This window comes from Ceratosolen solmsi, unplaced genomic scaffold, assembly GCF_000503995.2.
Source record: "Ceratosolen solmsi marchali unplaced genomic scaffold, CerSol_1.0 scaffold31, whole genome shotgun sequence".
In the NCBI taxonomy this organism is placed as follows: Eukaryota; Metazoa; Arthropoda; class Insecta; order Hymenoptera; family Agaonidae; genus Ceratosolen; species Ceratosolen solmsi.
Window position 1 is genome coordinate 4942678 of NW_011948432.1, and position 12944 is coordinate 4955621.

Sequence of the window (12944 nt, forward strand, 5' to 3'; positions counted from 1 at the left end):
GACAAAAATAATTACAGAAGTTACATCTTTTGTAAAATAAGTGTAATAAACAAGATAGTAACGAATACTTGAATTGCATTAAAAATACAGCAGTTCTTAAATCGAGTGTTCATCATGTTATATTGAAACACTGACTTAAACGTGTAATTAATTATTAATACATTTTTGTATTAATTTAGGACTTTATTTTATTGACAAGAAGAGAGTTTCAATAAATTTTATTTTGAAACAAGAAAAATACTTATAAAACTAGCAATTAAGCTTACCTTTAAAAATGTGGTACATAGTACGTAATATTTTTAAACTCAAGGTATTGTGCAATAAGGTACAATTTTTAATTATACATATAATATATGTATGCATTAAAAAAAGTATATAATAATTGCAAAAACATATATTAATGTATTACCTGTGTAATTGTATGACTATATAATAAGTTTTGCACAAGTGTGGATTTGAATGGAAAAGTTTGAATTTATAGTATTTCTAAAATTTTTAAATAAATAATGTACATAGATAATTTGAATAAAACTACAAGGAGAATTAGATTTTTTCATTTTATTTGGAAATCCTATTAAGTATAATTTATATATATATATATATATATATATATATATATAAATTGTAATATATCGACAAAGTCAGTTTTTACATACAAAGTTATAATTTTTTGTATTTTAATTTTTATTTTATATGTGTAAAAATATTAAAATTCACATTTTAGCGAACGTTTACAAAATTTGCACAACAACGTTACAGATATAATTTAATAATTGTAAATTAATACTCGCATTACTTTAAGTCAGGTATTGAGTTTCCGAGGTAACTTTTTAAATCTGTTACAGTTGATTCAATAATTTTTGCTTTAATTGTTGATTTTTTTAATTTCTGGTGTGCAGCATATCGATGACATCCACCAAATGAATAATAATAATTACCTCCTAAAAAGAAAATGTTTTGGATACACCTTTTAAAAATATCGAGGTTATGTCATATTAGTTTGTCATACCATTTCGACCTTTAATCCAAAGAATATCAACTGGTGGTACCAAGTTTTCTGTTTCTGCATTTTTTAAAGTATTTATCAGACTTTCAACTTTGTCATTATCAACAGATGATGGAAATGGTCTAATTAAAATATTCATAGGTATGTCATGTATTTCGGCATCTGGACTCGAGTGAACGCTGGTAAAGGATTTGTCCATTTTATAATCTTCAATGATAATTTTATAAAATTATTTCTTTTACTTTGAATTTTTTTTTGTACATTATTTTTAATCAATGTTTTTGTTGAAAATGTTTGTAAATTATTTTTGAAAAATATTAATTTACTTATACATACTTGTACATAAATTACAACTTACAAGAATAGCTCTTAAGTATAAAATATTTTATTAAATTATCTGTACAAAATTATATTCTCAGAATTACTACTCAATTATAGAAAAATATTCTATCATAGACAATCCCTACTTTTTGGAATTACTCATGAACATGTGACTAAATAGTGGGAGATAATGTAATTCATGAAACCTTATAAAAACATATATATATATATATATATATATATATATATATATATATATATATACATAGTTCATGTGTCCATTATTTCTGTATTTATATTAATAAGCTTTTATTAAATGAATTACCTTTAATAAATTAATTTTTTTTCTCTATATTTTCAGATTTTTATATAATAGAATCATTAGCATGTATTGACAGGTTGGTTTCTTAAAAATTTAGATACATCTTTTGCTAATGTTTTATATGCTGTTGTAATGTTTGAATTTGGATCATTAATAACAATGGGTTTTCCATTATCACATCCTTCTGCAATATCTTCATCGAGTGGAATTTTACATAAAATTTGTATGCCTATAAATAATTGAAGGAATATCATTCAATAAAAGCAAGCATAGAAATATCATTAAATAAAATAATTAAAGTAATATAAATATTTTACCAAATTCCTGAGCTAAATTAGAAATTTCATCTTTTAAAAGTGGAATTTCACTTTTACAATTCGGACATACTATATTGCTCATATTAGAAACAATTCCTGCAAGTGGAACATTTATTTTACTATATAAAGCTGCTCCTCTTTTCGTAACATTTACAGCCGCTTTTTGTGGAGTTGTTACCAGTAATGCTCCAGAGATGGGGAGATTCTGTATCAGAGATAAATGAGTATCTCCGGTTCCAGGTGGTGTGTCTATAATTAAATAATCTAGTAATCCCCAAGATACTTGTCTCATTAGTTTATTTAGGGCGCTCATTACCATTAATCCTCTCCACACAACCGGAGATTTTTCATCTATTAAGAATCCCATTGACATACTAGAAATATTAAATATTACAAAATTAATACAATTATTATTGTTACCATTATATTCAAATAAATACCATTTAATTCCATAATTTAATAATGGCTCCATAAAATTATTTTTATTTAATAAAGGAGTTTCGTGTAAATTCATCATTAAAGGAATAGAAGGCCCAAAAACATCGGCGTCTAATAATCCAACAGATTTTTTAGGTTCTAAAAGCTTTAATGCAACAGCTAGATTTACAGATGTAGTAGATTTTCCTACTCCTCCTTTGCCAGATGCTACAATTAAAATTTGTTTCACTCCTGTAATTGGCATTTGCTTTGGAAGGCTTCTAGCCATCATTTCTTTCTGCCTCTCTTTCAATTCATCTGTTTTGGTTTTTGTTGATTTCAGAGACGAACAGTACTGTGATAATATTTGAAAATATATGAACTTCATAAATTTGTTAAAACAGAAAAAATGACTAAAAATTATTAACAACTGGATGTATAATGAAAACAAAATAAATGTCAATAATAACAAATTTAAATGAATGATAAATGTTTACTAGTTTAATTCGCTATTAATGATAATGCATGAAAACTTACGCGTTTAAAGTACTGCTGAAAGTATTTTTCAATAATTATCTTCCTCGAAAATGACATTTTTACAATTGAAATCCTAACGATTTATCACAAAGCGAAGTTTAAAGGTACGGGATAAAAAAAGTAAATCAACATAACCTTCAATAAAATGTGACAATACCGACTGCATTGGCTTGTATGCTTAAATAGTGTTTAATAGGTGTAACTTAACAGCTGTTACTATACCATAAATAATCAACGTCTCTCTAATACTTAATAGATAATATGACTGCTTAGTCGCGTACTTAATCGTAATAATTAATGTTTCATGCCGTATTACATGTTGTTTTTCTTTGAAAAACTATTAATTGTATTAAACGTAAGTTCGACCATTTGCCGCAACAGCGGCGCAGTGTTTCTTTGGATTCCTGCGCAGGAATACACACAAGTCCCAGACATACACATTTGCAGAAAAGAGGATACATTGCGCTTATGGTGGGTCTGAAAAAAATGGAATCCATCATTCATATATTGTAGTTCCTCATTCGGCGCAAATATGTGACAGTGAGTTCTGTTTTTGGCATTTTGTGAATTCTAGTGGTCTTGTATCACCTGGTCTGTGATTGAATCCTTCTTGCAAGACTTCGTATTGCCATTGCTTAAGTGCGAAATTGCACGCTCCCTAATGACGGGAATCGACGACAGAATGGAACACCGATTCTAACCTACGCCTATTTTTTACGCGAATTATAATTTGTTGATAACTTTTAGAATTCTATATAATTGGTATATAAATTTTATTTACTGCCACGCGTTCCTTTCAAACGAATTCATGTTTTATATAGGTGAACTCGGATGATTCAATCAAATGATATGGTCTTTATTATCTCAATTTTTTGCGTATTTTTAATAGTTGGTTTGGTTTACATTTATAATTTTACCTTATGAAGGCAAATGTATTTGTTTATAGAAAAATTCTTCTTTACAATGTTACCATTTCGACTGAGATGCAGTAACGATAATGAGTATTTTTTATATTTTATAGACCAGTCACAAGTGGTACATGTGAAGGCTACGCAGAATATGGGCCTAAAAGCGGCTGTGCAAGCTCTGAAGTAAGTTATATCAAAATTATTAGCGTTAATAAAATGTTTTATTTAAGAAATTGTTGTATAATATTGGCGGTAACGCTTTAATTTTTTTATTAGGTACTTTTTTTATATTTTAAATTCTTATTAAATTTGACCAAGATTGTTGATATCTTCAAAAACTTAAATATCAATATTTTTTGAGACTGTTAATCGAAAAATTTCATAATATTTCATGAATTAATAATTAGTTGTATTTATAAACTGTTTTCCACACATTTGTATAAATTAAATGATTTTTAGTCAACATCGATTTATAGTTTTAGCGTTACTTTTAATTATATTTGAATACTATATATAGCGAGCATATGTATCGAGTTCAAGCGCATATTAAAGAAATTATAAATTTAAGTTAATTGCCAATAGGTTGTTGATTATAAATAATTATGATTATTTAGGAAAGCAGAACCATTAAAAGACAAGGTTCAACGTTGTAAAGATCTTTTAAACGATAATGATGCGTGGATGTGTCAACGGCAACTTCAGAAAATTTATCAGCAAGTTCTTATCCTTGACCTGGAATATGCCCTGGATCGTAAAGTGGAACAGGAATTATGGAACCTTGGTTTTAAGAATTATATAGCTATGCTGCAGTTGCAGGCAAAGGATCGTAGAAACCCCAAACGTGGAGAATCGCAGGCTATGCTTAGCTGGTGTTTGGAAGCAGCTAGTGGATTTTATTTAACTTTGCTACAAGAGATATGTACTGCTTTTGATTTAGATCTACCATTTAGAAGGTATTTATTAACATCGAACAGGTATTTATTAATAAAATCGAATGTTATGAAAGCTTGCTTATAGCATTAGAACGAAATTTTGTATAACTAATGAATCATCGAGATCTTTTACTTTTCAACATACTTTCACTTTGCTAACACAGCTTTAATGTTTTCTTAATATTATTATACATTTATTTGATATAATAATGCATTAGAAGTGTAGCATCGATTAATAATTAAGCTATTAATATTTTGAAATTATATCCCCCTATATAAAATTTTAATAATGATATATTTTCTTTTTAGAAAAAACTATGTGTATGGATGTATTTCACCATGGAAAGCTGTTGAAAAATTGTCCGCGCCCCATAAGTCATCGTGCTTTTATGCTTGTCAATACTGTCTCGTTCATTTGGGAGACATTGCTCGTTATAGAAATCAAAACAAACAGGCCGAACTCTTTTATCGACATGCCGTATCGCTCTCACCATCCAGTGGACAGCCTTACAATCAGTTAGCTCTTTTAGAAGCTTCGCGTGGTGACAAACTTGGTACCGTTTTTCATTACGTGCGTTCAGTGGCTGTCAAACATCCATTTCCTGTAGCTTCAGCGAATCTAGCAAAAACTTTGTCATCTGCGTTAAATGATAACAATTATAAGATTGAAGGAAAGACCAAATTAACTTCTCAGGAATATCTAGCTGTATTCTTAAAACTTCATGGAGTCCTTTATAATTTAGGAGATCTAAGGTATTTGGATATTAAATTTTTGTTCTGTATATTATTTGTAGATATTACCGAACATTAAGATGAGATAATTTTATTGATAACATTGTACCTTAGAGTATCGAACAATAGGAGAATGATGCATTTGCATGCTTATGAGATGAGAAACTTTTGCTTTATAATATTAATCGTGACATTTGAGAAGGAAAATCTTAATCGTAGAAATGTATAAGATCATAGGATTCTTTGTATGCTGAATATTATTTAAGCTGAACTATTTATGCTGAATATTCATTTAAGTCGATTGGAAAGTCAATTTTTTTTTTTTTTTTTTTTTTTTAAATTCTTTGGTTTAAAATATTTGAGAATTAACTTTTATTGTTATGAATACGCAAAATATTTCAGTCTTATTATGAAATTTGTATGAAATTGTTATTATAATTATTTCTAGACATTAGAAAATTTTCTAACATTCTTTTAAATTTAAATTATTTAAAACTGTAGTATGTAAAAAAATAATCTAATTATTTTTTGGTCTATTATTTTTTATGTTGATAAGATTTGATAAGTATTATCTTGTGTGGTGAAGAAAGATCACATGCTGTTACGCATTAACATTTATTTTAATAAGTAAATGTATAATCTGTTATTTGCTTAAATAGACATTATAAATATTATTTTCAGTATTGCAACGACATATGTTAAACTTTTAACCGATACTTTGACTGCATTGATAGCAACTGAAAGTTTTACTTCATGGAGATTAGTACAAATGCTTATAATCAATTTGTATGCTTTACAACATTTGGCTGGAATATCTACAGAAAGTCCAGAATTAATGAGAACCGATCAGTTGAGTGCAGATGAAAAAATGTGTCAAAATTGTATTCTTGATCTGATTGCTGGGAGTTTATCAGCTCTATTGCTACCTGTTTATACAATAAAAAATGCAATAATCAACTATTTTGCTTTACCAACTAGTAAGATAAACTTATATATATATATATATATATGTATTTTATTAGTTAATCTTTAATGTTTGATCGTATAATTTAATAGTTCATTTTTTTAAATACTCCAGTTAAATTGTGCCTTGATTGGATTCAGCTGAGACCAATAATTTTGGAGGAAGCAGCGTTTACTTCAAGACTTCAAATATGGCCAAGTCTTTGCGTTCTGTTGAATGGCTTACAAAATTGTGTTGTTGATTTCGATTACAATCAATGTATGTACTTTAATAATATTAAGTATTTTGTAAATATTATAAAAAAATCATGGTATTCTATTGTAGATGCTAAAGTACCATTGCCAGAAGATCGAGATCTACAGGGATTTTTACCATTGGAAAAAACTTTCGAAACACTTCGTTTTACTAATACAGACTTAGAAGGTGACATTGCAATATTGAATAAGCTACGAGCTATACGTATACTTCATCTGGGTCGGAAAATATCAGAACATCAAGTGAATGGTGCCACATTGATTTCTTTGGGCATCGAAGATCAATATAAGGGACAGAAATTTGTATCAGCGACCGAAGGAACAGGGCTTAGTAACGAATTAATGAAAGAATTGGAAGAATTGAGTTTAAATAAGGACAAACAACCAATTGTAGCAAATAGTCCTGTACCTTCAGAATCAGCTAGTAGCAGAGGGTCTTCAGAAATAGATAGTTTAATAGTTGAATTTGGTTGTAAGTAAAACTCCTACAATCATGTTTACATGATGTATATTATATATTTGTTTCATATATTTATTTAACGATAGATGATCATATAAATATGTAAATTTCATGTAAATATTTTTAGTAATTGATAAACGCAACAATTTTTTTTATTATTTTTATCGTGTACTTTAATATTATTAACAATTTATTTAAAAATTTTAGTTAAAAAATTATATTTACAAGTTTGAATTATTTTTTACTTAATCCATTTATTAATCGATTTATGATAATAAAGTATGTTAATTAAGGATTTATTATTCTATTATTTTCAATTCATAATTTAAAATAATTTCAATATTGACTTTAATATAGCGAGTAACGATAATCAAAATTTAACTTCATATTTTCTACAATATAACTATTTTAAATTGTCTGTTTAAAACACAGCAGATGTATTAAATAATTAAAAATACTATTATTATTATTATTATTATTATTATTATTATTATTATTATTATTATTATTATTATTATTATTATTATTTTGACATAATAAAAATAGTAAGATTTAAATTTAAAACTTGTTCGTGATGATTGATAAATTATGATTTATAAAATTGAATCTTGTAGTATTATCAATGTATAACCTATTATTTTGCAATATATTGAAAAATACATTTATACATTGCTTTGTGTTGTGTGGGCGGTGCACACGCATGCACGTATAACGCAATATAATATACAAAAATTTAACTACATAATCGATTAAAAAAATTAATTGAAAAATTTTTTCAATAATATAAGGAAAAAGCAGGGTAATCGCGTATGGCTATTCCCCCCTCACAATATATGCGTGTGCGCGCCCACGTGCATGTATGCGGGTACGCGCGCGCAAGCACGAGGCCGGATGTGTTGTGTTTATGAATAAAAATTTATAAGGAAATATCGATTAGTTTAAATATGTTTAAACAATCGACAGTAAAAATATATGATGTGAAGAAAAAAGTTATCCGTTGCCCATAATATATCTTTGTTACGATTAGTTATGTCTGTATTCGTATTGAATATAGTAAAAATTAATTTTTTTATAATTCTTGTAAAGTATTTTTATATATAATTTTTGTTTAAAGTTCGGTTATATTTATATTTATAATTTTACGTCTACTCTTAATTAGTTTAATATGAAGAGAATCGTAATCATATAAAAGTATGCTGCATCGACATAACATATTGATATTCTTTTACTTTATTAAGAGTTGAACGATAGAAATGTTGTAGTAAATAAAGTTTATTTTTAATGATATTAATATAAAATTTTCATTTGACAGTGGAAAAACGTGGAGGTATATTAAAGCCTCAAGGCTCCTTGGAACGTAATCGCGATTCCAGCGATCTCGTAATCGGTAGCGAAATTAATTCCTTGCCGTCGTCAGCTCGTAAACCCCGCCAGAATGTTGCGATGCAGGCAATAATGCGTCGCGCTGAGACTGAGCAAAAACAAGTGACCTTCAAAAACGTTTCGCCCATTATCATTGAAGAAACCGATAAAAGTAAAGCTGTCCCAACAGCCATCGTCACCTCGTGTTCATCTCCTGTTAAGACTAATAATATTAAGAATATCGTCGTTTCCTCGACTACGAGCAACGGAACCAGTCACAATACTATCAATAATACGCCACTGATTCAGCCTCGACCGTCTCTCATGCCAAATGCACCTTTAAACAACAAATATAACAAATTAAGTTCGATAGTACAGCAAGAGCAACAGCGTCAACAGTCATCGTCATCACCACCCCAACAACAGTCATTACAACTCCATCTGCAGAAGCAGCAATTTGAGCAATCACTTAAGGTACCTATTAATTTTTCTACTTTATAAATTTACACTAATTTATATATATAAAAATTCTGTATAATTAATATTTATGCAGAAAAGAGGTGCAACAAAAACAATTTATGATTATATCTGATTAATTATTAAACAACCAATAGAAATTGTAAGCATATGATATACAAATAAAATATTAAAAATACATTTATTTTATTTGACATGTTTTATTCTTTATTTTTTATTATTATTATTTTTCTTTTTTTTTTAACATTTTGATGCTTTTTACGCTCATCATGTTTTTAATTTTTAGTTACTTAATTTAACTTTCTTTTAATTTATTTAATGATAACGTAAATACAAATATGTTTATAAAGAATTAAAGAAATATATCCTTATCCTTTATAAAAATAGTTAATTAAATATGCAATAACACGTTCATTTAATTCCATTAATTTACTTTGCAATTTCGTATTATCTGATTTTAATTTTTTTCTTTTTTTTTTCGATATTTTGTCTACTAAGATTTATGTATTAAAATAATGATTAAAATATGTTTATACAATTTTTAAAGTGAAATATTTTAAACTAATTGATTGTATATCTTTACTTAAATATGATTAGACATACGTAAATATCATACTTAGACAATATTTTAATATATTATTTCCATATAATGGAATATAGAAGACTAAATTAAGGTTCTTTTGCATTTTTTAAAATAAATTTATATTATTTAATGAAAGTTTTATAAAAAAAAAATAAAATAACTTTACATATAAGTGCATTTTTTTTTACAATTGTTTATATGTAAACAATATAAACAAAAAATTTTTTTTGTTAATTGATATTTTTGTATTTGATAAAAATAATTTTAATTAAAAATATTAAAACGAACATTTTTAATAGCATTTTTTATTTTGTTTCAATATAACGAATTAAAATTACGATCAATATGACAATATAATATTTAGTTTTATAAAACAATGGGGGATTATAATAGAAATAATTATACTTTAATTATGGATAACATGACGAAGACTTTTATCTGTCTCTTTAGCTGGATAATCATCATCAGAGTAATGTCATATCGCAGCAGCAACGTGAAAATGTTATTCTTTCTACACCGAGTGTTAAGCAGTTACCCCTTGCGGATATTCAGACGCCAGTGCTCCAAAGAACGCCACCACCTGGTCTCGGCCAGTTTTCTCTGCATCACCAGCAGCAGCAACAACAATCATCACAACAGCAGCAACAGCAACAACAACCGCCACCACCGCCACCACCACCACTACCACAACCATTATCACAGCCACAACCACTACCACAACCACAACAAGCTGCAATATCGTTAAATGCACCTGGTTGCTATCAAAGTCAAAGTTTCAGTGTTCAGGCACCTCAGTTTAATAAAAATTTCATAGCAAATCCCTCGGTTTCCCTGCAGCAATATACAGTCACTGCTCCGATGCAGGGGCAATTTGGCAACAGCCTGTCTCAGGCTTCTCAAAGTATGTCCTATCCAACTAATGTTAGTGTCAACCAAAGTAGGGTGCTTCAACAACAGCAACAGCAACAGCAGAAGCAGCAACAGCAGCAGCAGCAGCAACAACAACAACAACAACAACAACAACAACAACAACAACAACAAAGAGGAAGTTTTGTTGCATTGGCGCAAAGTAATTCTATGTTAACTCAAGGTTTAAATCTGACACCACCAACACCGCAACAACCGATAGGTAAAAATTGCAGTTGCAGGAAAGCAAAATTTTTATTTTATCATTTTCGTGAGTTATTTATTAATTTGTAAGTGGATACAATCTATATCTTTAAATGTAACTTGAAAATATCCTTGAATTTTACCTGAATTTATTTTATTGAAATTTGAAATGCAACTAAAATATGGAAATATCATGCACGGTGTCTAGTAATTATACAGCTCTTCGAACTTGAATATTTACAATTAATCATTACATTACAAATAAAAAAATACTGTACAAGTTATTATAATAATTAATTATTTACGTATTATTGTGCATATTTCGAAAATCGATTTCAACTCTCAACAAACAAATTTAGTTTGCTATATTCATGTGTCTTCATTTATTTTTATTTGTTTATTAATTTTTTTATTGCTGCAATTAGTTTTAATGCCTATAATAAGCGTTGGCTGTAAATTTTCTTACAAATGGTAGGTCAAAGTATCGGATTAGCAATACAACCGAATTCGCTGAACGTCCATCCTCAAAATCTTTTGGCAAGTACGCATCGCCCGGTCAATGGCCTGAATTTGCAGGGCCACGTGGGTATAAGCGCGGCATCAGCTTATCAGACTGGTCTACAGGATTCAGGAATAGCCAATACTAGCGTGCCTACTATTCAACAGCATCAGCAGCAACAACAGCAGCAATCGCAACAACAGCAGCAGCAGCAGGGCTTCGGTAATACTGGTTTTGGTCAAACTGGTTTTGCACAGATGCAACAACAGAAGCAGATTTCGCCTAAGGCGTACGGCAACGGGCAGCAGCAAATTACTTTCCCTAACCAAGTGAATTTGACGAAGAGTCAGCAACAGCAGTCTGTTGGCGGATATGCAATGTTCCGCGGTTACGATACTAAGGATTATAATCCGTGGAAAGAGCCTCAGCCACCTCAGCCACCAGTTACTTGGTGGGGCAGTAATAATGTGCCATCCGGACAAATGATTCAACAGCCAGGACATAGCAAGGAGCATCCCATTCTGGCCGTTACCGACGCCTTTCAAAACTGGGCTAACTCTACTATTTCAAACAATCAGCGCATTAACAATTTGCCTCTTACGGCCGGCAACAATTATCAGCAGAACCAGCTACAGGCTCGTTTATATAGTGGCAGAAATAATTTCGACGACGTTAGACCATTTGAAGTAACTTGATTTTTTATCCCCATATTTCACTGTTTCTTGTATTGTACCGATTCTTCTCATTTACAAAATTTACCCATTTTATGCAGTTATGCTTGACTAAAAATAGCTTATCGTTCATTATCACATTGGATTGCGTACTTTATTGTTAATTATTATTGCATAATATTTAACATTAATATTAAGTCTGTGCTTTTTAAAACTTAATCTCAAATAGTGGATAACTTTATATGTTTATTTCGTAATTAAAGATTATCACATGACTTCATTATTAGCAATGTAAAAAGTTTATATATCATAAACTTAATACAACCTTATTTTCATATGAATTTCATAAAAGATAATTCTAATTTAAATTTTTTGTTATAAAAAAAGCTTTACGTAATTTTGAAATATTTGTCTTTATTATTAATGAATGACTAATTTGGTATTGTTTGGGAAATTATCAGATGGAACAGAAGCAGCCACAGTCAACGTCAACGGGTAGTACATATTCGTTATTCAGTGGAAATAGCTGGGGCGTTAATGGTCAACTGTCTTCCGCTACAAATAACATATCTTCATTGAGTCATCAGGATCAGATGAAGACGCGCCTCAATCAGCAATCTTTGTGGTCAGGTCCAGGGCCCTCGCCACTCGAACGTCTCCTCGAGCAGCAGAAATCATTACGCGAGGGTGGGACCTGAACGATGCCGTTGGTAAAAAGCGATCGACGAACGACACGCTAAATGGATACTAATTCTGCTGATGAGAATAAAAGAATAAAAACAAAATAAATAAATTTCGATCGATACGCGACTGCCAAAGTTGCGTAATCGACGATGAACAACGTCTACGCGATTATTCGATATGAACAAGACACGCGTCAATATACAAAGTACCAACACTCGTGAGCGTATGTTAAATAATCATCATTAACTACATTATTATCATTATTACTACATTATCATCGCATCGTCATTATCATCATTGTCATCATCATTATTCATTTCAACCTTCCTACTATCATAGTCTGCTATATCATCATTATCATAATAATAAAAGACAACAACAACATCAT

At 29.3% G+C, this 12944-nt stretch overlaps 3 protein-coding genes across 3 annotated transcripts; 1 reads left to right on the top strand and 2 right to left on the bottom strand.

Moving 5' to 3' along the window:
* Positions 1–705: 705 nt before the first annotated feature.
* Positions 706–1393, bottom strand: LOC105364370 (sulfiredoxin-1). The gene is made up of 3 exons (XM_011502279.1): positions 1365–1393; positions 1010–1213; positions 706–941 (listed from the first exon to the last, which is right to left on the bottom strand). Exons 2-3 carry the CDS (start codon positions 1203–1205, stop codon positions 793–795), a joined length of 345 nt encoding a protein of 114 aa, XP_011500581.1. The 5' UTR covers positions 1206–1213; positions 1365–1393; the 3' UTR covers positions 706–792.
* On the bottom strand, positions 1117–3095 carry LOC105364369 (NUBP iron-sulfur cluster assembly factor, mitochondrial). Its single transcript, XM_011502278.1, has 5 exons — positions 2921–3095; positions 2407–2738; positions 1967–2340; positions 1653–1878; positions 1117–1185 (listed from the first exon to the last, which is right to left on the bottom strand). Exons 1-4 carry the CDS (start codon positions 2975–2977, stop codon positions 1709–1711), a joined length of 933 nt encoding a protein of 310 aa, XP_011500580.1. The 5' UTR covers positions 2978–3095; the 3' UTR covers positions 1117–1185; positions 1653–1708.
* Positions 3096–3105: 10 nt separating this feature from the next.
* On the top strand, positions 3106–12944 carry LOC105364371 (protein SMG7). Its single transcript, XM_011502280.1, has 12 exons — positions 3106–3460; positions 3942–4011; positions 4443–4781; positions 5070–5513; positions 6174–6469; positions 6571–6714; positions 6781–7182; positions 8483–9006; positions 10043–10575; positions 10615–10721; positions 11178–11887; positions 12334–12944. The coding sequence occupies exons 2-12, from the start codon at positions 3980–3982 to the stop codon at positions 12568–12570; spliced, it is 3768 nt and encodes a 1255-aa protein (XP_011500582.1). The 5' UTR covers positions 3106–3460; positions 3942–3979; the 3' UTR covers positions 12571–12944.